Raw genomic sequence first — 27,428 nt, 5'->3', positions numbered from 1 at the left:
GTGTGTTTATATATGGAGTTGGGACAGCCGGGCTCTGGTCACAAATTCCTACACAAACAGCCCCAGTAACCTCTGTAATCAGTTATGTAACCCAGTCAGTCAGTGGGTTATGATTCGTCTCGTGGTGTTACGTTGGTTCGCTACACTTATCAAGACCGATTAAACCCTTCAAGTTCATTTCCTGGTTTACTGTAGTGCATATCCGATTCCAGTGCCAAGTTTGTTTTCGGTCTTCTTTGTGTGTATCTCCTGTTCTTGGCTCATGCCTGGGTGAGTCAGTTGATTACTCCTTGTTTGAGCTGCTGACATCTTAACACACCCCCTGAACCATTCACCACCTGGCTCAATGTGGGAATATCTGTTCAATGTGCAGGTAGGCCCTTTTAAGAAGAGGCAACCAAGCTAAAGTTTGCTGTAACAGCTATATAGTAGACAGCTAATTTCCCCCGCAAGACTAGCACCATGGCTAAATCCCTGACATGTCCTACCAAACACTGTCAGTTTCCACTATTAGGACCAACCCAAGAGCTTATGGTTAGCAGTGGCTATGTGGTTAGTGCCTCCTGTTGTCGTTCCAAATGGACTCGACTCCGCTGTTCCAGCCCAATGAGTCTGACGGTCCAGCAGGGCACACGCTGTGCCACATTAGACCTCGTTGGCACACGAGCCAGGGCCCATTTCACACTTACAAATGACTTCAGCGTCACCTTTCGCCTGCTAGCCAGTCGCTGGCGCTGGTATCCTAGGAACAACACCGTCCTATATGTTCAATTGACGGTTCTCTCTTTTGCTCCAAATGCTACTGTGGCAGGCATCCAAAAAGCCCAAGGCCTGCCTTGCTTAAAGCTGAACTATTCGTTTGAAACAATAAAGCCTCCACCCGCCTCTGTTTTGTTAAGGAATGGACCTAAAGAAGTAGAACCACTCTCATTCATAGAGCTATGGATGCAAGGACTGACCAGCCATGGTATCAAAATGATAGTTTTAACCATGTTTTGAGGCTTGTTTGTTTACATTTACTTAGTTAACAAACATTGGAGTAAAACAAGCTGATATTTTGGGTGCTGATGGGTTGACAGTTGAACTAAGTTAATCGGTATATATCATTCATTTATAAGACCAAAAATGATTAACGCAATTAAGGATTCTAGCTTTAACTCCCAAACCATTAGATATGTAGAGTATGTGGATGTGTTTAAGTGTGCCATTTATCTACCCTGGAGGACCATCCGTAGCCATCGGTGCTCTTAAAGGCTCTTCAGGTGCATTAGCTACCTTTTTTAATTGCAATAGAATTAGCCCTCGTAAGTGCAAGAAGAAGCTACTATGTAGTTAGCAATGATAAAGAATATATAGAATATTATGTTGCTGGGCCCGTATTCACATAGTATCTCAGAGTAGGAACAATGATCTAGGATCCAGGTCTGGCCTGTATGTAATCATATTCATTAAGATCTATCTAAAAGGTGAAACTGATCCTAGATCGGCAGCAGTCCTACTCCAAGGCGCTGCCGTCTCACGGCTGTTAAACACTAGCCAGCTCCTCCAGCTGTCTGGCCTCATTTCTAGCTACAGTACCGGAGAATGTCATTAATCACTGTCCTCAATGGCGGCATAATGTCCCATTCTTCTTCCCCTTCCAAAACATTCTTTGATTAGGAATAGAGCTCGGTGGAACTCCCCAACCAGCTGGTGCTCTTATCCTCCACTTTCACTGTTACATCATTTGGTTGTTTATTATGAGAGGTGCCACAGTTAGACTATGTAATAGACGTTAGTATGTTAGAACAGTCGAGGGCGGTTGCACAGAGATTAAGCCTACGCTTGGACTACTTTAAATAGCTTTCAAAGAAGTTTCTCCATTATAAACACTAAGTACAGGAGTGGTGTTAATCTGGGTCTGTGTGTATCACTATAATAAACCAGACGCTAGGCTACATCATGCTGTATGATGGGTTGGTATTGTTTGGTTTTAATCTGGGTCTGTGTGTATCACTATAATAAACCAGACGCTAGGCTACATCATGCTGTATGATGGGTTGGTATTATTTGGTTTTAATCTGGGTCTGTGTGTATCACTATAATAAACCAGATGCTAGGCTACATCAAGCTGTATGATGGGTTGGTATTGTTGCCAACTTCCCAGTATGTCAGTGTTGGTACAGTAATCAAATCAAAGTTTATTGGTCGCATACACAGTTTATCAGATGTAGCGGATGCAGAGAAACGTTTGTTACTAGCTCCTAACAATGCAGTAAAATGTCATAATAAACAATCTTTTTTTTCTTTTTTTTTACACTGGAAATCAAGAAATATCAGCACGAATACAATTAACAGCCAAACAGCACTGTAACAGTAATCCAAATTCAATATATAAGTATGTACACTGCATGAATTTACACAAGATCTACTGCATCGTATGTACAGCAGTAGATATGTCAAGACTCCAGTATATAAATACATATGTATGGGCAGACGATTGGGTAGTTGGGAATCTCTAAAACTCTGGGCCCCTTGTGGCCCCTATCTATCAGGCAGAAGGTTGAGACTGGAGCCCTGGAGCTCCAGATATTCCAGGGGGCAGCTTAATAAAGTCAAGCCCAACAAAGGCCACTGTTCTCTGGATAGGAGGGCAGGGCCAAGGCCATAGCCAGGAATGTGGCGGTTGAGGGCCCCGTGCCCCACCCACTGTTACCCCCTTCCCTAATGTCTGTCCCTGTCACTCTGATTCACCCACCACACCCCATAACCAGTCTTCAATGGGGGGAAACCCCCAATGTGGTAAAGTGCTTCAAGTCTATTGTATTAGCTTTCTCTCTCCCTCTTTCCTTTTCTCACTCACTCTTGTCTTCTTCCTCCTTTACCTCTCTCTTCTCTCTCTATACTGTTCATCCATCTCCCTCTGACACTCCATCTCTCTCCCCTTCTCCCCCCTCTCCTCTGTCTCTGGGTCAGTGGGGCCCTGATGGCAACAGTGTGACTCCACTCGGATGGCATTCCCCCATCCAGCCCTCCCGGTCGTCCCCTCAATGGTGTCTCTGTCTGGCTGGAGGCTGGAGCGGGCACAGGGATCTCTTCCTGCATCACACCCTATCAGAGGGCAGGGGAGGGCGCTTGGGGAGAGGGAGGAGGGGGGGACAGCTGCTGCACCAGGGGCTCCTCCTGTCTCGTCCCACTCCACTCCCCCGGACAGTGAAGAGTCAACACACACTTGGTTACTACTTGGATTGTTTGATTGGTTGTATGTAAGGACTGATTTGTGATCAGTTGACATCTACTCTATCGTCTTGGGCCTTGTGAAGTAGACCAACCTGGATTAGCTGTGTTCTGTGATCAGTAACGACTGCTCTCAGATCAGTTTGGGGACTATTGGATTATTGACTGTTCTGTGCCTCATTGACTACAATGGAGGAGAGGACAGTAACAGGGGTTCAGCACTGCTAGAGTCCTCATTGCCTCTGCTGACCTTTTCACGATCAATAGCACAAGGTAGGTCTGTGCTGGCCTGGTTCCAGATCTATTTGTGCTGTCTTGCCATCTCTTATGGTAATTGTCACAACAAGGGCCATAAGAGTTGGCAAGACCACACAAACTGATCTGGAACCAGGCTAGGTCTGTGGACAGAGTTATTGTCTAACAGTGCTGCTATTCAGCTACCGTGTGCATCAGTCACTGTCATGTGTGGTTGTTGTGAAGAGCTTTTTGGACTGTTTTCCACTGACAATAGAAAGTATGTGTCAGCGAGATGCCATTGGCTGTCTGGCTGGAGACACCAGTGGCATTTCTGGTTGCGTGCAGTTTCACTGAATAGGAACCTGGCAGGGGTTTACAGGGACCAGTTTAGCTAAGATTTAACTAGAGTAGAGGTGTGATGAATGGAATGGCCACATGTGTGGGTCAGTGGAGAAAGAGAGCTTTTGAGAGTGATTCTCATTGCTCATGTTCTCACACAGCTTTCCATCCCTGACCATTTTCCTCCCACCCCTACACACTATCTGCTAATATGGGAAAAGCACCCCTTAATCAAGTAGGCTTGCAAAACTCACTCTGTGTTGAAGCTGCAATGAAGCACCACTCAAACAAGCCTTCTTCAACAAGCTCTTAACCAGCACCATTGAAACTAGTCAGACCAGCTGTTACTATGGACAGCAGCAGGGCGGCAGGTAGCCTAGTGGCTAAGAGTTTTGGGCTTGTAACTGAAAGGTCTCTGGTTCGAATCCCCAAGCCAACTAGGTGAAAAATCTGTCGACGTGCCCTTGAGCAAGGCACTTAACCCTAATTGTTCCTGTAAGTTGCTCTGGATAAGAGCATCTGTCAAATGTCCCCGTGTCTGTTTAAACCAGGGTCGTTTCCATTAGGCACTAAACGGTAGAAAAAGTACTGAAACGGGAAGGGACTACCTGAGCTTGTCCAATAAGAAATGCTTAGCAAAAATGAACACGACTCAGGCCTGGCCTGTCCTCTCGCTCTTTCTCTCCCCCAGTGTAACCTACTGTCCTCTCGCTCTTTCTCTTCCCCAGTGTAACCTACTGTCCTCTCGCTCTTTCTCTCCCCCAGTGTAACCTACTGTCCTCTCGCTCTTTCTCTCCCCCAGTGTAACCTACTGTCCTCTCGCTCTTTCTCTCCCCCAGTGTAACCTACTGTCCTCTCGCTCTTTCTCTCCCCCAGTGTAACCTACTGTCCTCTCGCTCTTTCTCTCCCCCGCTGTAACCTCACCCCATGGCACTGTCTGTGTCCCCACAGGGTAACCTGAGCCCAGAATGCTTTGTCATGTAACAGAGAGAGGGGTCGCCCTCCTCTTTTGTCTGACCGCAACAGAGCAGCGCAACAACAACATGCTAATGTGTGCTGCTTGGGTTAGGTTAGGCTGCTGTTCATGCTGGACCAGACCAGTTCTACACAGACTGGGTTAGTTGCTCTGTGTATTGTTATCTGGAGGCTGTTTTTGGTTGTTCATGTTTTATGGTTGAATAAACAGTGATTATTAAATGGGGTTGATATTTTCAGCTTCTTGTGGAGCGTACTGTGTGGGAGCGGGGCGGGGTCATGCAGACCTCTTGAACCCTGCGCGGCATGTTTACTTCAAGGAGTGTTAGGGTTTTTGCCGGGTTGTGCCATGAATGTAGGCCTATTAGAATTGCAAAGGGTGTGTGTATGAACGTGTGTTTGCGTTTCTGCTGTGCACGGCTGCACACGCCCGCGTGTGTGTGTGTGTGTGTGGGTGTGTGTGTGTGTGTGTGTGCGCACGCCCATGTAAAGTTCCTCCTTCAGCCAGCCTGTTTATTTCTCCAAGGTCGGCTCTCCTGTTGACAGAATAGAACAGCAGGACGATGCTCTCTCTCCTCCTGGCTGTTCTTCCCACCCGGAGCTCTCTCTCCCCTCCTCCTGGCTGGTCTTCCCACCCGGAGCTCTCTCTCCTCTCCTCCTGGCTGTTCTTCCCACCCGGAGCTCTCTCTCCCCTCCTCCTGGCTGGTCTTCCCACCCGGAGCTCTCTCTCCCCTCCTCCTGGCTGTTCTTCCCACCCGGAGCTCTCTCTCCTCTCCTCCTGGCTGTTCGTCCCTACCCGGAGCTTGGCCCGCTAACAAAGGGAACTCTGTGGATGGAAAAACAATTGAAGGGAGGGCGAAAAAAACACAGCATTGTTAATCCGGTTAAAATCTTAACCCGAAAAAACAACAACAAAGCTTTTAGTTTGCATTCCTCACAGGCCGTTGCTGGCTGTGTTTGGGTGAGGCAAGGGCTCTGATCTCCAAGGGGAGTTGTTTTTCTACTGGTTTGGTTTCCCCTACTTGTTTGAAATTCCATGAATAGCATTTGTTTTCTGTTTGTCATCTTTTGTATCCATTTTCACTGTTCAATGTTCAATACCTCTATCAAGTGTCCATTTGATAGGCAGTCTATTTTGCTCCACAGTATTGCTCAACCTGAAGCGGATTGATTAAGCACAATTTAAAGCTGCAATCCGGGAATGAATCCTTCCAAAAAACTCAAGCTTAGCATAAGTGACTCAGCAAATCAGAGTTGGTGGCTCATAGCAATTAGCCACAGTTTGTTTTCATGATGTGCTTTTTAGTCCTGCTTATCCTTGAGTTAGCTTCTCCTAGTTCAGGGAGCAGGTTTCATTCAACAAGTTAACCACATTATAAGTTTAAGCTACACAGTTCAGGTGAAAAGACATCTAGATGGGCCGGGCCTCATTTGTAAAAATAAAAGCATTAGAGAGCGGACTCCTGTTTAGACATCTCACTTGGTTCTGTCTCGTTCCCTCTGACTGACTTTCGGATGGTAGTGCCTGACGATCATTGACACCCGGGATTTATTCTTACTGTCTTTGTGGAACTAAAACAAAACCACTCCACATTGTCAACCTAATCCATCCCACAGTCTTAAGTCTGCCATAGAAATGGAATGGGTTTCTATTTAGATTATTTTTCTATGCTATATCCCATTGTCTGGGTCTTCTGCCCTGTGTTTAAACCCTAGCTGCCTTGGAAGCTCTGTGGCTGTGTACCAAATGGAACCCTATTCCCTATAGGCCCTGGTTAAAAGTTGGGCACTATATAGGGAATAGGGTGCCATTTCGGACAGAACCTGTGTCTCCTAGACAGATGGAGGACAAATCCTAATTGCCTGTGGCCCTTTTTAGAGTAGTTGGTTGTGCTCTTCCACAGTCGGGCTACTAGACCTAACCAGACCAAACTATGTCTGTCTGTGGTGACTGTGGGCTCTTGGTGTTCCAGACACATAGTTCTGGCTTGTCTGTCCTAGTGGGGCTCAGAGGCGAGAGATGGAGAGGCTGTAGAGGGAGGGAGAGGGATGGATTGGGATATAAGAAGAGGGGGAATTTTGAACACAGGCCTGTCCTTGTGTGGCTTACAGGACCAGAGGAAAGAGCGATGGAGAGGGAGGGAGGGCTAGAGAGAAGCACACAGAGAGGCCAGGGTGGAAAAACAAAGCCCCTGTCCAGCCTGTGGTCAGCCAGGAATGGGGCCGTATGAGCGAACACACAGTGACCTTTCTCTCTCGGTCCGTCTCCCTCTGTCCCTCTTTCGCTCTCTCGCTCTTCTCTGGTCCCCTGAGCCACTCTAGGACAAGGCCATGCCCAAAAATATGGGTTGTTGTTTGTTAAGCTTTTCAAGGGGGGGTGGGGGAGGTTTTATGGGTGTACTGTGGAATATTTAAGTAAGGGATGATATGGGAACAGATCAACATGAAAATGTCTCCTGTCTCCCCTCTCTCTGCAGGCATGGAAGAAGCGGTGGTTTGTTCTCCGCAGTGGCCGTCTCTCGGGCGACCCAGACGTGCTGGAGTACTACAAGAATGACCACGCCAAGAAGCCCATCCGCGTGATCGACCTCAACCTGTGTGAACAGGTGAAACACTACTTATGCTACGGCTGATTAGGGCCCGGAGTTTGTTACTCTGGACCCTAGTTATGTGATACGTTTTTGTCAGGTCACGTGATCAGGGAAAACTAATGGTTCTAGTAATGCTACAGTACCACTAGCTAATACTGCTAAAAGGCAGTTATAACAGTAATGACATTGACAGTGGCTTATAGCTGCTGTGGCTACAATGGATATTACTACCCCTATTGTTTGTAATGCTACGTGCTAATGCTAAGCCCTATTGTTATGTGGTTGGTAATGCTACAGCTACATGCTAACGCTAAAACCCCCCCCACAGGTGGACGCAGGGCTCACGTTCAACAAGAAGGACCTGGAGCACAGCTTCATCTTCGACATCAAGACCATCGACCGCGTCTTCTACCTGGTGGCCGACACGGAGGACGACATGAACAAGTGGGTCCGCTACATCTGTGACATCTGCGGCTTCAACCCCACGGACGACGGTAATGATGAAGCTACACACACACGTACCGTACACATCCCTGCGCAGGCACGCACACACGAGAGGAACTGAGATGTGTCTATACAATGAGAAAAGAGAGAAACGCAGAAATGCAACAGAACAGTCATATGCATGAGAAAACGGTAGTCTTTCCCCACACGTATTACTCTCACATAATGATCACATCCTGGTGTAGTGTAGGTTTGGACACGGTGTGCCAAGCGGCCTTTGTTTCCAGCACAGGCTTAATGAGGCCTAATGAGCCGTGTCTTCAGGTGGGTTCACGTTACCACATGTTTCCCTGTACTGTATAATTAAAGCATTGTGTGCCCCCCCCTCCCCCCTAAGCTGAGCCCCACTGCCACTTTCTCTCCTTCTCTACCTTTATTGTTCCCCCTTTTTCAGTTGCTCTCTCGTTTGTTTTCTCTCGCGGTCTTTCTGTCACTCATTTGTTCTCCCTCTCATTTGTTCTCTCACATTCGTTACTTCGTTCGCATGCGCGCGCTTACTCAGGGAAAAGCGAGTGAGTGGGGCCCACCAAACCAGAATTGTGGTTTATTTAGAGTTCCTCTTTCTACATCCATTCCCACCGTCATCAGTGGGGGCCACATACAGGTGCCTCCGGACCTGAACTTCCCTCTCAGCTGACATGGGAGGTACTGTCGAGTTCAGGGCCTAAAATGACCTCAATGTGTTTTTAGATGGAAAAATCTGCCAGCCACTCAAAACGGATGAGCATGCTTTGTAATGGTTCTAAAACAATACATGTATTACTAGTAAGAAGTAATGTGGTATATTAATGACATTTTTAACCAAAATATCACTGATGAGACAAAGTTCCTGTCCCTTTAAGAACGGGGGGTTACCGTGGTAACGCGACTCCAGTCTTCATGTTTGTGCCTGTGAGATTGAGTCTGACTAGAAGAGTTGTCTTGTCTTCTCTAGCTGTTGAAACTCAAACATAGAAAAACAACCTAGCTTGTGAACAAAACAATGCAAATGGCCAAGAAACACAAGGACAAAGTCTCACATCAGTAGACTTACATTTTTTGGTAAATTAGACCAATGTTTATGCCTGTGCGTAGCGCTTCTAAAAATGAATCTTTCACTCTTCAGGTGCGCACAGCCTCCAGCCCAGGCAGTGTTGCAGCAGAGGTGGGATCGGCTATATATGATTCGTAGTTCTTTGACTTTGTGCGACTCATTTACCAGCTATGAAACAAAACCAATGCCAAAATCTACCTGCATTTTGCAGCTGGCGCGTGCTAATTTTAGGCCATGGTTGAGTTGCAGAAATGGACCCTACAATCTAAACTCAATATTGTAATGCATGTGGGTTTAATCAGAATGTTAGGGAACCATTTAGAGGCCCTAGTCGAGGAGAAATGTCCTGGACTATGATATCAGCAGTACCCACTACATCTATGACAACAGGGAGACCATGTATCCAACAAGGTCAGCTTCACTCCTTCCTCGGTGTTGTGGCTGCATCCTACCCTCTCTGTTCTAGTGTAACTTCAACCACAACATATTATCTATGGGGCCATTTTGGAAGGTTGAGTTTATTATGGGTTCCAGCAGCAAGTTTGTCTTAATACCCATGCAGATGTCTGTGGTGGAGCGGTGTGGCTCTCATGTTGCAGAGGGGCCTTGGCTACTGCTCTCTGTGCCTCGCGAAGTCTCGCTCGCTGATCATACAGCACAAACAAAGAGGGGACAGTTCAGCCCACTCCCGCGCCCAGGCGAGGGTGCGCCGTGGCTGGGGAAATGTCAGCGAGTGGAGGGGGCTGGAGCAGCAGGGCTGTAAACCAGCGGTGTGGGAGGGGGAGATTAAGGAGGAAAGGGATTTTCCTGCTGCCTGGGTGACGCCGCACATAAGACAGACAAACAAGGGGATGGAGAGAGTGAGTGAGAGTAGGAGGGCAGAGCGGGAGGGAGAGAACTGAGGAGGGGAATGGGGAGAAGAGACGAGATGAAGGGATGCAATGTATAGGGAGTGATTGAGGGAGAGAAGGAGAGTGCACAGGAGAAAGCAGGAGAATAGTGACTGATTGGGGCGCGATTGAGGGAGAGGGTGTACAAGAGAAAACCGTGGAGGAGAGGAAGAGCGGGATGGGACGAGAGGAAGAGAGTAAAGATTCAGAGAGCAGCTGTCATCTCAGGGTGCCTATCCTTGAGCTTGAGCACTTAGGGAGCCGCTCAAAGACTGTTTGTGTGTGTACACTGAGAAGTGTAGGCGGGGAGTAATGCAGGCAGAGAGTAGGTTATGAATAGAGCACAACCAAGCACAGTCGTCTCCACACAGCCGTCTCCACACAGACCTACATGGAGAAGGACAAGGCAGAGACCTTGAGGAAATGCTCTCTGGCCGTGGTTGGGATTAAAAAGGCAAAACAGATTTGGATAACAATACAGCTCAGTATTAATGGTGTGAATAACATTGGCAGATACAGTAGCTGTAGGAAGAAAGGAAGCATTTGGGTTTATATTTCCCTCAGTAAATTCCCTCAAACTGTAATGTACATGTGATGCTACATTCTAATTTCATGGTTGTATTTCTCATGCGTAATCATTGATTGTGAAGATTTGAAAGTCAGTATTTGCGTAGTTCACAGACGTGTGTGAGAGAGGGCGAGAGAGAGCATGCATGCCTGTGTACGTACAATGTGTCCTTCAAGTCTGACTCATCACCTGTTTGTACTGGATGTATCTTGCGGTATCTGTCATGTGTTCAACTCATTATACAAATCCCGCTGCTCTGTAGTGCTTTTATAGAACGTCATACTGTTTTCTGTACACAAACAAGTCAGAAATCTAACCATACAAACACCTATAATATTATCACAACAGAACATGTACGTTTTGGTAATAACTGTTGTGCATGGAAGCATTCTCAACAACATTGACCTAACTCCGGTGTACAATGCACAGATGTTCTGACTGTCTCCCTCCCTCCCCCCTCCTCTTTCTTCCCCACAGAAGCGGCAAAGGCTGCCCACCAGGCGGCCAGCAGTGGCTCTGTGGTGGACATGCCCCCTCACCCTGGCCTGGGGGGTCCTCCGGCCATGCTGACCAACGTGCCCCCTCCCTACCAGCCGGTCAGCGTGCGCCACCTGGACTCAGAGTCCAGCCTGGACGAACCCCAGGACTACCTGTGGCTGGTCAACTGTGAGAGCAAGAAGCCAGAGCCCAACAGGTGGGTCTGGGGTCCATGATATGACAGTCCAGCGCTGCCGCTCTCTTCCCCCCGCCCCGCTCTCTTCCCCACGCCCCGCTCTCTTCCCCCCGCCCCGCTCTCTTCCCCCCGCCCCACTCTCTTCCCCCCGCCCCGCTCTCTCCACCCGCCTTCTCTTGGTCGACCCACCCCTGGACCTCTCTCGCTCTCCTCCCCCGCCGTCTCTCGCTCTCCTCCCCCGCCGTCTCTCGCTCTCCTCTCTCGCTCTCTTCCCAGTTACTTTACTCTTTTGTATGCTTTAGTGGCTCTCATATACTGTCTCTGTATGTTGTCCATATTTTAGTGCCTCTTCTCTCTTGTTGATGTGGTTCTCTGACTCTCCTCCTCCTCTCTGTGTGTGGTGGTGTAGCTCTGTGACTCCTCTCCCCCAGGAGTACCACCTCCTGGAGGAGTGTGAGAGCAAAGGGGCTCCTTCTCCCCAGGTTAATCAGTGAGTCTGGAGCAGCCTTAGTGTGGAGTGACACACACACACACACACACACACACACACTTGTGCACAAAGTCACACAGGTTCATGAACATGCACATACACATGTAGACACACACACATTGTAAATACACACAAAACTAACCCAGCACTTACCTCTGGGATTGGTGTGTTTGAGAAGTGTTCATTAATCCAAAATGCAGCACCTGGCTGTTCTTACAGGGAAATGAGGAATGATCCAGAATAGCTTAATATGTCAATAGACCTTTGGCAAAGTGCAGTGTTTGACCCTGCATGTTGTGAAATGACCCACAGGATGAAACATGGATCATTATACTGAACCTACAACTCAATGAGATCTGCTCAACAACATATCCAGTGGACCTCAATAGGAGTTATTGGTGGTTCTGTTGATGTAACCCATATCACTAATCTATGCTGAAGTGGTGTGAAATGTTCACACACCATTCAGCCTTCTGATGTTTATATATCTGTGCCGTTGCCATAGAGCCCACGCCGAGTGTTCCAAGTCGACCTCGTCGGAGACGGACCTGAACGACAACGTCCCCGCCCACCGCACGCCAACCTCCACTAGCTCCTCCTCTAAGCACGCCAACGGCTTCTTCTCCTCTGTCCTGCCCCCTCACCCCTCCTCCGCCTCCTCCATCTATGACTCTCCGCCTTCCCGCGGAGGCGACCTCTCCTCCAGCCTCTACCACCTCCCCCGCTCCTACTCCCAGGACACTGTGCTCCTTCCCAAGTCGGCCTCCGCCTCCTCGCCCCCGGTCGACGGCGACGCCCCGGAGCTCTACGTCTTCAACACGCCCTCGCGGAAGCCCTCCGTGGAGACTCAGATGAGGAACCTGTCGGTTAGCTACGATATTCCTCCCACACCAGGCAGTAACTGTACCTATCAGGTGCCTCGAGGTCCAGCGAGTGGTGGGTCTGAGTGTGGGGATGGGATGCCTCCGCCCCGGCCCCCCAAGCCTTCCCTCAGCTCCCTGACCCCGGGGCACCCGCCGCCCCCCGCGGAGCGCTCGCCCACGGACACGTACTGCGTGCCGCGCTCCATGTCGGAGACGGACGGGAACTACTGCGTGCCCACCAGCGCCGGGAACAAGGCCCTGAGGAGCAACACCATCGGCACCATGGACTCATCACGCCTCAGGAAAGGTATGGCTCATTGATTGATCTTGATTCATTGGTCCTGATTTATTAGTCCTGTCAAATAGATGAGAAACATATATAATTGATCACGAGCATTCCATTTCACTCTCACTTTTTGCTAAGTGACAGGGTACCACATCCTTTCACTAATCATGAGGCTAAGTGATATGTGTGTGTGTGTGTGTGTGTGTGTGTGTGTATCATTATAAAGGCTAAATACACTAGCTAGCAACGACAGGATGTTCATAACAACACATGGCTGGTGTGTGCTGTTGTCAGCCAACACTATCATCTGCAGCGCAAAGCAAGTGTCTAATCCTCCAGGATAATTATCTTGACGCGACAGATGTCTTTGAATGGCTAATTACAAATACTTTTTCACAGCCGAAGACTGCCTTGCCTCCAAGGACATCTGGTGTAGCAGTATTAGTGGTGTTCGGTTACCATGCAGACAGACAACACGTACTTTCAGAGTTTAGGAGAAAGCAGTTTGGTGCCTTAGTCCCAACCTCTATGTACAGTCGATGCTCCCAACCCATTTGTCTACTAGCAGTAGAGAAACAACACTGAGGCCCTCTCCTCATCACCCCCTCTGGTGGTGACCTCTGGTAATAACCCTTGTCATCATCCCCCCCACAAATATTATCATATTTTTCTTGTTAAAGGACAATCATTTACACAACCGAAAAAGCATCGGAGGTTAAAGTTCAAGATTAAACATTATCCCCAGCTACATCCGGTCCAAGTCAGTTCCCATCACTTAACATGAAACGGGTCTGTTAAACTAACACGCGGACATTTTGCAAATGTCCCGGGATTCCCCGTTTGTCTAGTCGTATGTGTACCAGAGTAGGCTTTGCTTGCCTTGGCTTTAGAGTCTGGCGACCTTCCAAGTCCCATCATCCTGTTTGTCTGAACTCCTTCTGAAATGCATTAGTGTGAAGTTACACATGATGACCAGAGCAAGAACGGCAACTATAGTCCAGCTGCCTTAGTGCCGAGATGAGACTTCGCATATCCCTGTTCAACACTTACTGTGGTTCCAATGGTGCATTTGTATTCCCTTTTTATTCAGTATTTAACCCCATTTTGAATCATACTGCTGTAAGCCCGACCTAGACTACTATACTGTAGGTATGTTGTGTTTACACTGGTTTTAAGTGTTCTGTCATGTTTGTTGCAGATTTGGGCTCCCAGGACTGTTACGATATCCCCAGGACGTTTCCCTCTGACAAGAGCTGCTCGTTTGACTTCAACGAAAGCTTCAACAGCTACTTGGTCAGTCTTTCCACGACATGCTCCCGAATCAGTTTAAAACGATCAACGTAAAGGACCTCTCACACTGATCCGTACAAGTATTGGACTGTTATGACTATGGAGTTTTGAAGTGTACTAAGGTGCAGATTAAGATAAGGAAGCTTGCATGCTCTCACTACTTTTCTTGTGTGTGTGTTTTTGTCTTATGTCTGTCTATGCCCTCATGTAGCCTGCCTCTCTCTCTGCCCCCCCTCCCCTCCAGAAAAACAAAGGCATGATGCCAGTGGGCAGCCAGTCCATGGAGGAAGTTGACCAGAACTACGTACCCATGAGCGCCAACTCCCCATCCCACCACCGCTCCGGCAGCCTGTCGGGCTGTGAACCCATCATGGAACCCAACTATGTCCCCATGACCCCGGGCCCGGGCACCTTAGAGTTCTCCCTGGGCAAGCAGGTTCCCCCGCCGGCCCACATGGGGTTTCGCTCAAGCCCCAATACCCCACCCCGCAGGACCATGCTCATCAGCGATTGTCAGCCCCCGCCCGTGGACCGCAACCTCAAACCGGACCGCAAAGGTGAGGGAGGAGAGGGAGGATGGGTGGATGGCTGGGGGGGTGAAGGGGTGTGGCTGTGTAAAGGGATGTGTCTTTGAATGAGAGAGAATCTTGGTACGTTTGTCTTTATCTGCTGTTGCATCAACGTTTTCACAACTGCTCGTCTCTCTACATCCTGGCATTCAACTCTAACTCACACATATTTACATGTGCTGGCTCATGGTTATGAAAGGCAGATGACCATTGCATTATTTTGAATTATAAACTGGGTGGTTCGAGCCCTGAATACTGGTTGGCTAAAAGTATACCACGGCTAAGGGCTGTATCCAGGCACTCTGCATTGCGTCATGCATAAGAACAGCCCTTAGGTGCCCCCGAGGTGCCTTATTGCTTAAGTAGAACACTTCAGAATGTGTCATTATACAATTCCAGTATGGCATCAGACAGGAGTGCAGATTGTTGTGGCTCACCCTTTGCTCCTCTCCTCAATGTACAGTGTTCTAGACCTCTCTTCTCTCCTCAATGTAGACAGTGTTCTAGACCTCTCTTCTCTCCTCAATGTAGACAGTGTTTTAGACCTCTCTTCTCTCCTCAATGTAGGCAGTGTTCTAGACCTCTCTTCTCTCCTCAATGTAGGCAGTGTTCTAGACCTCTCTTCTCTCCTCAATGTAGGCAGTGTTCTAGACCTCTCTTCTCTCCTCAATGTAGACAGTGTTCTAGACCTCTCTTCTCTCCTCAATGTAGGCAGTGTTCTAGACCTCTCTTCTCTCCTCAATGTAGACAGTGTTCTAGACCTCTCTTCTCTCCTCAATGTAGGCAGTGTTCTAGACCTCTCTTCTCTCCTCAATGTAGACAGTGTTCTAGACCTTCTCTCCTCAATGTAGGCAGTGTTCCAGACCTCTCTCCTCAATGTAGGCAGTGTTCTAGACAAAGCCTCATCCACCCTCCTCTCAGCCTTCTCTTTTAGTTTATCCCACTAGCCTCTCCCTCTCACCTCATCCACCCTCCTCTCAGCCTTCTCTTTTAGTTTATCCCACTAGCCTCTCCTCTCCCTCTCACCTCATCCACCCTCCTCTCAGCCTTCTCTTTTAGTTTATCCCACTAACCTCACCTCTCCCTCTCACCTCATCCACCCTCCTCTCAGCCTTCTCTTTTAGCTTAGCCTGCTCTCCTCCTCATTTTCTATCCCCCTCACCACATTCAAAGGGACTTTTGTCCCTGAGTTCAGGGGGCCCTCTCTGGGGCTTTGGGGGGGGACCGGCCTGGGCCACCATCACCATGGAGCGCCCGGAGCCCGGAGCCCAGAGCGGTCACCTCTGTCCCCATTGTCGTGCCCCCCCCCCTCTGAAAGGGCCTCTTTGATGGAGCAACAACCCCCTCCTGACCCACCAGGGGACATTTCAATCTAGAGCGGGAAGGATTTGAATATCCCACGGGGGAGGCAGACCCAAAGCAGAGGTCATTACCAGTCACTGTCAATGGTAGAGAAGAAAGGGGGAATCAGTGTCAGGGAAGATGTTAGAAATCCTGAAGTCAGTCCCTCTCTATTCACGGCTTAGAGCTTTAACTTTCAGATCAATGACTCTTGGTTATTTTCATTCTAGTGTCTACCATGGTGTCATAATGGGGTGCTGAATGTGAGTGATTCAGTGCAAGGACATGTTAGACTGGAATGTTACTGTAGTCATGGGGTCCTTATTATGGCGACAAAGGGATAGGCATACAGTTACTTTAGTTTTTTACTAAAGTTTTTCATAACCATGGGCCATCAGCGTAAACGTCCATCTCAATGCAATCTCTGTTCTCACCTAACCACCACTGCTATCCATCTGCTGAGTTTGGGACCTCTGTTGTTCAGCCTGTGTGTTCTTGTAGGGCTGTTGTGTTCTGTTGGCTTCAGGGTTAATCTCTCTAGCCTTCCCTCTGGCTCGCTGGCTCTGGTACAAATCGACCGCTAGACCCTAGACCCTAATGCACTTGGTGGAAGTTTGACCATATTACTTTAACAAATCAATTCCTCTCAGATCTCCACAATTGAAGAGGGTCCAGGGGTCAATTTGGCATTGGGCCTCTCTTGCTTGGTTTGGTTCTCTAGGTGAGGTCTTGTGAGGCTGAAACATCTGTGGTCGATGCCGACAAGTAGCTTCATTCATTCACTTTCCTTATGACTCTGTTATGGGGTCAATTATAAATGTGTGCCATGGTTTTATCTGGGGTATGCTGTGTTTTCTGGCTATAGTGAGGGTTATACATAAGGTTATAACGTCAGTCTGCTGGTGTACAGATAAATGTGCGCTTTTATTGTCTGCTTTTGTGGATGTGTTGTTGCACACAAAATGGTCCTCTCAGTGGATCTTCCACACTCATACTGGTGCATGTTGTCTCTGTTGAGGCCAGCCATGTTGCAGGGTTCTGACTACAGGGAGTACAGCTACGACCGGAAGTTAGTTTTTCATAGCTGGTTAGGAGAATTGACCCAGCAGGTTAGGAGACATAGGTTAAGGTTAGGAAAATGGTTAGGGTTAGCTAAAATGCTCTCCTAACCTACTAATGAAAAGTCACTTCCGGTCGTAGCTGTACTCCCTCTTGTCACAACCATGTTGTGTGGAGTGAGGTGCATGATGGGAAATGTTAGCGTCTGCTGTTGCGATGGTCCTGTCTATACTGTATATACACCAATAGGGACAAAGCAATGGTAGGGTGGAAGTAGTGAGTTGTCTCTCAACAAAGTCTGTTGATCTGTCGGCTTTGCATGGCAGGGTTTTATTAAAATAGGGGTTACAATGATGTCATCGTTTTATCAATGATGGTAATGTGAAAAGTCTTCTTTTTTAACCAATCAGGTCAGAGTCCTAAAATAATAAGAGCAAAGGGGGTTGGTTTAGAGCGAACCGACTCTCAGACCGTAGGGGAGTTCCCAAGACGACGCAAGGGTAGGTACCACCAACGACGACGCCTGAAACTTGGTTCTGAATACTCATCTCTCATTCTCCCCGAACGTGTCTGAACTCAACGCATGCTTCTGAATGTTCTCCTGTGACCTGTGACATCACGTGGTATCCTGTCTCATCCAATCAACTAACTCCTGGACCAGAGGGCCCCCTCTTCTGTTCAGTTGTCATTTCTGATTCCACATTTTGTTCTCATAACACGTTTTTGAACCGCACCAACACCCTAGAGATATTATCCTCTAGGCTTCTTCAGGAAATGGTGGAAAGATCATATCTCAGGAATGTTATTGTTGTCCAGTGGAAGATCTCCAGTACGTAGGAGAACGTTGTCAGTGTACTAGTGTACCGCACCAACAACCAAATCTCAAGCCCACGTATTCAAAGTAATCGATAGCATTAATGTATTACACGAGTACAGTAATTGATTCTTAGGTTACTGACGCACACAAACACACCAGTGATGGACTGTTCTAACCAATTACCTCTTGTATTTTTAACACTTTTTGGCATGCTCCTGTTTCAACATGTAATAAATTCTATCATGTGCTCTTTATTGTATTTGTAATGGAAGAAAGTTTATTGCTCAGGTACGATGAATGATATTTTCCCCTCTCTTTATGTTCTATTCAGATATATCTCCGGTTTGCATGAAGGGAGTTTAGTGCTGTACTGTAGGCTGAGAAGTGTTAGTGCTGCTGTCCTGTAGACTGCAGCACCAGATGGTGTTTTCTAGCCAGGCTGAGGGAGCTATGCTGAATGTGTTTCTATAGCACCCGGGTTGCCAGATTGGGCTCTGTTACGTTAACCATGCGGGAACGGTTGGCTGTGGATACTCAATGTGGACATACTCTATAAACCTATAACCAATTGATTACGTTTTTGTATTACACTCAACTTCTCATATTGGAATCCAGCCTACAGTTTTAGTCTTGCAAGGAGGTATTGCGGCTTTTAGGGACCTCTGTTGGCCAAATGAAAGCCTACCTCCCCACCACCTTTTGTATGGTGGAATGGAATGTATTGTGTTGCGATGATGGTGCGTGATGAGAGAGATTGACGGGGGTGTTTGCCCCTCCCCTCTACAGCCAAGCCCGCCCCTTTGGAGATCAAGCCCCTACCTGAGTGGGAGGAGTCATCGGCGCCCGTCCGCTCGCCTGTCACCAGGTCTTTTGCTCGGGAGTAAGTGTCTTACCCTTTGACCTTTCACCTCTACAGCAGCTCAGGGTCAAAGTGGCCCTTAGGCACAGATCTAGGATCATTGTCGCTCACAGCATCCTAACCATTTGGGAGTAAAACATAAAGCTGACCTTAGGTCAGTGTCAACTTAGTTGAATTCCTTTCTACTGCATGTGACTATAGGTTTGGTATTCTATCAGAACACTAACCCTCCACGCATGACTTTAGTCACCTCATAACATGTCATTGTAGTTATGTCTTAGAAATGAGCTTTTTGTCTTTTTCCAGTGAGTCATTTTTAATCTGCAGGGAACTCTGCAGGCACTGCTGCTATTTGTGTGCGTGTGTGTGTTAAACAGTGTGTGTGTGTGTGATGCTGCTCAGTCCCTCCAGGTTCCCCATGCCCCCCAGGCCTCCCTCGGTGCATAGCACCGCCTCCAGCACCGACTCCGAGGACTGTGATGAGAATTATGTAGCCATGGTCTCTAAGGCAGACGAACTAGTATGTAACACACGTCCTCAACTACTCTCTTCTAAAATATTAATGTTAAATCCTACAATGATTTATGTACATTTTCTAACAAAAAACTTGTCACATTAATAGGCTAATGTTCCACATACCGTCAGTAGCCAATGAATGTATTACAATTCAATTATATATTTTTTTATTCATGGTAAAGTGCACCATTTGCAATGTAATTTGTCTGATGGCATATCTTAGTGGGCTGAATATCCATAGAGCATCAGTATGCAGAATAATTGAAATACACTACATGACCAAAGGGAAGAGCAGGTATCCACATACAACATTTCATTCCAAAATCATGGGCATTAATATGGAGTTGGTCCCCCTTTGCTGCTATAACAGCCTCCACTCTTCTGGGAAGGCTTTCCAATAGATGTTGGAACATTGCTGCGGGGACTTGCTTCCATTCAGCCACAAGCATTAGTGAGGTCGGGCACTGATGTTGGACGATTAGGCCTAGCTTGCAGTCGGCATTCCAATTCATCCGAAAGGTGTTCGATGGGGTTGAGGTCAGGGCTCTGTGCAGGCCAGTCAAGTTCTTCCACACAGATCGACAAACCATTTCTGTATGGACCTCGCTTTGTGCACAGGTGCAAACAGGAGAGGGCCTTCCCTAACTGTTGCCACAAAGTTGGAAGTACAGAACGGTCTAGAATTTCATTGTATGCTTTAGCATTAAGATTTCCCCTCACTGGAACTAATGGGCCTACTCGGAACCATGAAAAACAGCCCTAGACCATTATTCCTCCTTCACCAAACTTTACAGTTGGCACTATGTATTGGGGCAGGTAGTGTTCTCCTTGCATCCGCCAAACAGAGATTTGTCCATTGGACTGCCAGATGGTGAAGCGTGATTCATCACTGCAGAGAATGCGTTTCCACTGCTCCAGAGTCCAATGGCGGCAAGCTTTACACCACTCCAGCCCTCGCTTGGCATTGTGCATGGTGATCTTAGGCTTGTGTGCGGCTGCTCGGCCATGGAAACACATTTCATGAAACTCCAGACGAACAGGTCTTGTGCTGACCTTGCTTCCAGAGGCAGTTTGGAACTCGGTAGTGAGTGTTGCAATCGAGGACAGACGTTTTTTTTGCGCCCTACACGCTTCAGCACTCGGCGGTCCCGTTCTGGGAGCTTGTGTGGCCTACCACTTTGTGGCTGAGCCGTTGGTGCTCCTAGACATTTCCACTTCACAATAACAGCACTTACAGTTGACCGGGGCAGCTCTAGCAGGACAGAAATGTTAGGAACTGACTTGTTGGAAAGGTGGCATCCTATGATGGTACCATGTTGAAAGTCACAGAGCTTGTCAGTCAGGCCATTCTACTGCCAATGTTTGTCTATGGAGATAGCGTGGCTGTATGCTTGATTTTATACACCTGTCAGCAATGGGTGTGGCTGAAATAGCCGAATCCACTCATTTGAAGGGTTGTCCACATACTTTTGTGTATATAGTGTAGTTTGACGTCACTTCAAAACATACTACTGTTGTTTTGTTAGTGTGGTGATAATGAAATGATGAGTCCACGTTTCTTGTTTCTAGTTTCCCATGTTAGTATAGTATACCTAGTAAAAGTTACACTCCGTTATCATCCTCCTCGGCCTCCCAAACCTCATCTTTTATGGAGAAATCGATGGTTGCCGCAGAAGGACTCCTCCTCTTCAACACTTCTATTTTCTTCCCCTTCTTTCCCCCTCCATCACTTGTCATCCTTCTTTTTTGTCTTTTTCGTTTGCGCTTTCACTCTTTTCCCCCTTCAGGTATTCAGTCCATCTGATGTACATCTCCTTCCCCCTGCAGGTATTCAGTCCATCTGATGGACATCTCCTTCCCCCTGCAGGTATTCAGTCCATCTGATGGACATCTCCTTCCCCCTGCAGGTATTCAGTCCATCTGATGGACATCTCCTTCCCCCTGCAGGTATTCAGTCCATCTGATGGACATCTCCTTCCCCCTGCAGGTATTCAGTCCATCTGATGGACATCTCCTTCCCCCTGCAGGTATTCAGTCCATCTGATGGACATCTCCTTCCCCCTGCAGGTATTCAGTCCATCTGATGGACATCTCCTTCCCCCTGCAGGTATTCAGTCCATCTGATGGACATCTCCTTCCCCCTGCAGGTATTCAGTCCATCTGATGGGCATCTCCTCCTTCCCCCTGCAGGTATTCAGTCCATCTGATGGACATCTCCTTCCCCCTGCAGGTATTCAGTCCATCTGATGGACATCTCCTCCTTCCCCCTGCAGGTATTCAGTCCATCTGATGGACATCTCCTCCTTCCCCCTGCAGGTATTCAGTCCATCTGATGGACATCTCCTCCTTCCCCCTGCAGGTATTCAGTCCATCTGATGGACATCTCCTCCTTCCCCCTGCAGGTATTCAGTCCATCTGATGGACATCTCCTCCTTCCCCCTGCAGGTATTCAGTCCATCTGATGGACATCTCCTCCTTCCCCCTGCAGGTATTCAGTCCATCTGATGGACATCTCCTCCTTCCCCCTGCAGGTATTCAGTCCATCTGATGGACATCTCCTCCTTCCCCCTGCAGGTATTCAGTCCATCTGATGGACATCTCCTCCTTCCCCCTGCAGGTATTCAGTCCATCTGATGGACATCTCCTCCTTCCCCCTGCAGGTATTCAGTCCATCTGATGGACATCTCCTCCTTCCCCCTGCAGGTATTCAGTCCATCTGATGGACATCTCCTCCTTCCCCCTGCAGGTATTCAGTCCATCTGATGGACATCTCCTCCTTCCCCCTGCAGGTATTCAGTCCATCTGATGGACATCTCCTCCTTCCCCCTGCAGGTATTCAGTCCATCTGATGGACATCTCCTCCTTCCCCCTGCAGGTATTCAGTCCATCTGATGGACATCTCCTCCTTCCCCCTGCAGGTATTCAGTCCATCTGATGGACATCTCCTCCTTCCCCCTGCAGGTATTCAGTCCATCTGATGGACATCTCCTCCTTCCCCCTGCAGGTATTCAGTCCATCTGATGGACATCTCCTCCTTCCCCCTGCAGGTATTCAGTCCATCTGATGGACATCTCCTCCTTCCCCCTGCAGGTATTCAGTCCATCTGATGGACATCTCCTCCTTCCCCCTGCAGGTATTCAGTCCATCTGATGGACATCTCCTCCTTCCCCCTGCAGGTATTCAGTCCATCTGATGGACATCTCCTCCTTCCCCCTGCAGGTATTCAGTCCATCTGATGGACATCTCCTCCTTCCCCCTGCAGGTATTCAGTCCATCTGATGGACATCTTTTTTTTGCTTCTTCTATTCTTCTAACTTGTGTTTTTCTTCCATCAGTTCTCAAGGACCCTTTTTGTTGACAGGTCAGATCTAAATCATTTTCCCTGGCTCAGGCTCCATGATCTGGTGGTGTAGGCACGTGAACGCAACCCCGGCGACCAGGGTTTGATTTCTGTCTCCACCTTTCCCACGTTGTCTCCTAATTTGTCTCACCCCTGTTTCGTCTTCCCGCTGTTTCTAATCTGTCTGAATACAGCAAAAATGTCCTAAATACATTTTTTTTTTTTAGATAAATATATATTTTCAGGTGGGAGTCATAAATTGAACAGCACAATCACTGTTTAACGTTGTTCCGTTCTCTCCTAAAGGAAATTATCTTAACTATACTAAATTGACTGGTTAACTTCACCAACAAGAAAATGGGTAATTTCCTGTATAGTATGTCTGCTTGATTGTTTGTTTTCCAGGTCTTTATGACCTTTTTATTGATATATTTTCTTCACCTTTACCCAATGTTTACTTCCTGTTGCTTTTTTCACTCATTTATATTTTTTCCTAGTCCCCCTCTTCCTCCTCCCCCTCTTAGTACGTCCTGTGTTATTGTTTGACCTCTGACCTTTCCCTGCTGTCTCTGTAGAGAGGAGTCCTTCTACTGCACTGTCCCCATCACCCCTGTTAAGAGGGAGATGGAGGGCCTTGACACCGTAGAGGAGGTGAGATGGGTTGCCAAGTGTGGTTAGACATTTGGAGCCTAACCGGAGATGCCCATAGAGCCTATGCTCTCACTGCATGGTGTGGGTTGTGGTGTAATTTCCCCCCAAAACCCACTAAGATTTCAGACACCGTCTGCAGTGGTAGTGTACATGCTGACGTGACATGAGGTTTGCGTAATACCTCAATGTATGTTTAATAGTAGACCGTTCTAGTTCTGTCTCCATTGTAGCTGTACTACCACTCCTCGTGCCCACTCCTAGAGTGTAGCACTAACATTTAATCATGCTCTGTGAGTGTCATCATTCCCCTATCTCCACTGTAACATGGTATCTCCATTGTTGCTTAGAACATGAAGCTGGGTGCGCCCATGACGGCGGACGGGGGGAGCAGCCCAATGGTGAAGCCCAAGGGTGACAAGCAGGTGGAGTACCTGGACCTAGACCTGGACCCCGGCAAGTCTACCCCACCACGGAAGGTGAGACCGATCTCTCTCACACTCGCACACACACACACAAACAAACTTGAAACTGACCTGTGGGTGTTCCTCTCTAGAAGAAGAGTAATGGGATTGGTCTGGCAGTGTCAGATGAGCGGGTGGACTACGTGGTGGTGGACCAGCAGCGGACGCAGGCCCTCAAGAGCACCCGGGAGGCCTGGAACGACGGACGCCAGTCCACAGAGACAGACTCCTCCACCAAAGGGCCCAAGTGACCCCCAGCTCACCCAGCTATAGCCCCAAGCTGCTGGGCCGCAGACATTACTCCAAGCCCGGGCTCGGGCCCCGGCCTTCACCTCCTCCAGACTCCTAGTGCCGAAGTGAAGGGGCTGGTGGACCTCCAGGGCTGCTGAACTGTCTTTAGTTTACACTGCCATCAGTCAGTCCGAGGACAGAACAGCGACAGCACAGCGCCCCTCTGTGGCAGACAGGGGGTATGTGCCAGGAATAAGCTGAATGCAGTATGGATGCAAGTAGGTTTGATTGATGTATCAGTCCTCACCTGCCTGATATGGGGACTCTGTAAAGACATTACCACATCCACAAAGACTTGGAGTCTGGAACACTTACTGCCACTTATGGTGGATTTCAGTTTAGATTTTTCCTCAAGTTGGTTGGAGAATGACCAGGAGAAGACTTAAAGACATTTCCTTTATGATTAAATCACAACACTGTGGGACACTGTCTGGAGTCTGTTTTGGGAGAGAATGGGTCATCTCTCTTTCAGAATCAGAATGCTTAGTGTCTACTTAATACTTTACTGCCAAGGTTGCATAGTTTTGCTGGTAGGAAATTGGGCCATTTTTCTCTTGTACAGGTCTAATATTATCCAAAACATTGTAAGAGAGAGAACCAGGTTTTCTTAGCGGAAAAACTTGTTGTGAATGCAAGGAAATAGAATACAAGTAACTTTTTCTGAAACGCAACTGACCAAGTGCTCAATCAAAGGTTTGGATTCACTGAAACTACGTCATTTAATCGACTGAGAAATGATTATTTGCCTCGTTTAGTTTTTAGTGGAAGAGGAAACGGCTTGCCATTTGCAAAACGAAAAGTCTGTACAAAGTGTTATGTACATAAACAGAAAGTGTCCTTTATTCAACACTATATGCGGTGTGTGTGTGGTAATTCTGCAGGGTGGAATTCCATACGCTCTCCGAGATGGTATCGGGACATGTGATATGAAATGACAGAATCAACTGTGACGGCTTGTAACGGGAAGCTCCCCGACACTTTCTGTGAGTTATGCAAAGGTGTCAAACGTAGGTTTATAGAAGAGAGAAATCAGGTACTCATTCAAATACTAATAACAGCTATTTCCATTTCTAATTTATTTTGAGTTATCTCAACGATAGCTGTCCCAAGTAATAATCTATAAACGGACAGATTTGATGCTATAGAGCAAAGTGCTGTTGAAAATGCCTTCTCGACGAGCGCCAGTCAATTTGTTTCAGGAGTTTATTATTGTGATGGCGTGTCGATTTCATTATCTCTCTTAGGTTTTAATTTATTTCAAATGGATTTACACACACACACACCTTCTGGGATCTGATGTATGTATGTATGCCTTACGATCTACTTTACTTGATATGTCTTTGTAAATAGTGAGAAATTGTGATGTTTTACCTAAAAAGAAAATAATTCAGAATCGTAGTGTTTTTTTTCATGATGACTATTGTCTTTACTAACTTTCCAGGGACCCTATTCACAGTGTCTGAGTAGGAGTGCAGAAGCCGGTTTCCCGAAAGTCCATCTTAAGGCTAAATTCATTGTTAGAACCATAGGATCCTACGGTTCTAATGATGAACTTAGCCTTGAGATAGTTTTGGGAACCCGGCCCTGGTTTAGGATCAGGTCTCTACTGTTCATGTAATCTTAGTCATTGTAAAAGGCAAAACAACTGATTCTAGATCAGCACTCTTACTGAGATGCTCCATGAATACAGGCCCATTTCTCTCTAAGTCCTAAGCATGTTTTACCAGGAGAGTTAGTCTTTGCTGTATATATTTGCACCAACTATTCCAGCATGTATCATTTGAATTGAAAAGCTGTGCTTGTACTGTCATTTCCATACTACTTAATTCTCACCGTCCCATTGCGGCTTTCTGTCTCGAGACCAACTGCAAAACGTTGATGCTTTATCTTTTTTTAATGAATCAAAAGAGAAACATTTCCATTTGAAAGTAAACTAAATAAAAACAACCTTTTTGAGTCTTCTGTTTGTCACCGAAACCCTACAGTATGTCACCTATGTTTAAAAAATGTTGGCGTACTATAGGGAGGAAAACTGGAGGGGAAAAAGGATAAAAAGAACAAAGGCCAGGAAGTCCCACCCACTGAGGCTGGTGGGAGGAGCTGGAGGACATGCTCATTGTAATGACTGGAATGGAGTCTAACATGGTTTGTGTTTGACCATCTATTCCAGCCATTACAATGAGCCCGTCCTCCTGTAGCTCCTCACACCAGCCTCCTCTGGACCACAGACATTTCTATAGAGGAATGAGAAATGCATGCACAAAGTGATGTGCTGTACTAAATTGTGCCATTCTGTTTGAGGAAGTGTCCAAATGCCTACCACTTCCCCAGTCAATGTTTACCTCACCTGCACTATTCTCTCTTATTTTAATTGGATAGCTCTCCATTTAGCCACCAAGGAAAAAACCTCTTCAACATGCAGTAATTTACATACAAATCTAATCTCTCACATTTCAGTCATTTCCCTTGAAGATTTGGTGCAACATGTAATCTGGATGAAAAGGGGACAGTTGTCAATGTATGGGAAGTGTGCTTGGACTGAGTGGGTAAGAGTCTGTAGAAAGATGAAAGAATTGATTGCACTTAGGGTTTTTGAACTACATTGGCTGCGTTAAGACAGGCAGCCCAATTCTGATTTTTTTTCTTCACTAGTTGGTCTTTTGACCAAACAGATCAGCTCTGAAAAAGATCTTATGTGATTGGTCAAAAGACTAATTAGTGAAGAGAAATCTGAATTGGGATGCCTGTGTAAACGCACCCTTCTAGTCTTTACTCCTCTCTTGTCACTGTTTGACACAATAGCTTGCAGAGAGACTTATGTGCACTAATAATACATTATTAGCATGTTCCTGTCATTTTGACACATTTAAATGGAAATCCAATTATTATAAAAGGACTGTAATCATAATTAGTCACATGTACTTGAGGAGCAGTGGAAATGTGGCTGGTGGAGATGGCCTGAAGTATTCCAGTTTCTTCGATTAATCTTCAACACATTCTTATTTTTTTATCATTTCTTTGTGTCTGATCCAATTTTTTTAGCATATCTGATTCAAACAACCAAAAATGACATGGAATCGGATATTTCAAGGTACATTTCAAACCACCACCATATGTGGTTTGAAAATCAGATAAATCTGATTCCAGGCCATGCGACTTGTCTGAACAGTTGAATCTGATTTGCCCTCAAGTGGTTTTTAGACTTGCGTGGCATATCTTGTTGCTTGCTAGCTGGTCTGTTAACAGTTTCACTGAAACGTGGTAGTTAACTAACTAGCTTGTTAATTGTTTACAAACTAATTAGTGAATGTGCTAAACAGCTACCTAAGTACCTAGTTGATTGCTGTGGCTTGCCAAAAAAGACGGTTTTGAAAGTTGGATCATTTTATCCTTCGAGGCTTTAAAAGCGTTTTAACACTGATTTTGAACATTCGGAGCAACTGGCAAACATCCATGGCAGGCATTGTGGCCACCTTAGCATGCTACACACTTAGTTGTACTCAATCTGATGTGATCGGTCAAAAGACCAATTAGTGTAGAAAAAAAGATCAGAATTGAGCTTCCTTTGT

At 47.1% G+C, this 27,428-nt stretch overlaps 1 protein-coding gene across 12 annotated transcripts in view; it reads left to right on the top strand.

Moving 5' to 3' along the window:
• The window catches only part of LOC115191781 (GRB2-associated-binding protein 1-like), a 68,236-nt gene extending 42,430 nt beyond the window's left edge, over positions 1–25,806 (top strand). For 4 of the 12 annotated variants that reach the window (XM_029749695.1, XM_029749693.1, XM_029749706.1 and 1 more), the window contains 12 exons: positions 7,245–7,373; positions 7,687–7,852; positions 10,831–11,047; positions 11,436–11,516; positions 12,022–12,686; positions 13,864–13,958; positions 14,167–14,512; positions 17,335–17,424; positions 18,528–18,621; positions 19,003–19,120; positions 23,455–23,583; positions 23,661–25,806. In XM_029749695.1, the coding sequence (XP_029605555.1) occupies positions 7,245–7,373; positions 7,687–7,852; positions 10,831–11,047; positions 11,436–11,516; positions 12,022–12,686; positions 13,864–13,958; positions 14,167–14,512; positions 17,335–17,424; positions 18,528–18,621; positions 19,003–19,120; positions 23,455–23,583; positions 23,661–23,819 (2,289 nt within the window). In that variant the 3' untranslated portion in view covers positions 23,820–25,806. Of the gene's footprint in view, positions 1–3,187; positions 3,490–7,244; positions 7,374–7,686; positions 7,853–10,830; positions 11,048–11,435; positions 11,517–12,021; positions 12,687–13,863; positions 13,959–14,166; positions 14,513–17,334; positions 17,425–18,527; positions 18,622–19,002; positions 19,121–23,454; positions 23,584–23,660 lie in introns of those variants that run through there. The other 8 variants (XM_029749704.1, XM_029749696.1, XM_029749697.1 and 5 more) reach the window with 8 other exon arrangements.
• The last annotated feature ends 1,622 nt before the right edge of the window (positions 25,807–27,428 follow it).

The sequence above is a fragment of the Salmo trutta genome, chromosome 4 (assembly GCF_901001165.1).
Source record: "Salmo trutta chromosome 4, fSalTru1.1, whole genome shotgun sequence".
NCBI lineage: Eukaryota > Metazoa > Chordata > Actinopteri > Salmoniformes > Salmonidae > Salmo > Salmo trutta.
Note: the sequence above shows the minus strand (reverse complement) of the source record. Positions and strands in the feature narration are given on the sequence as shown.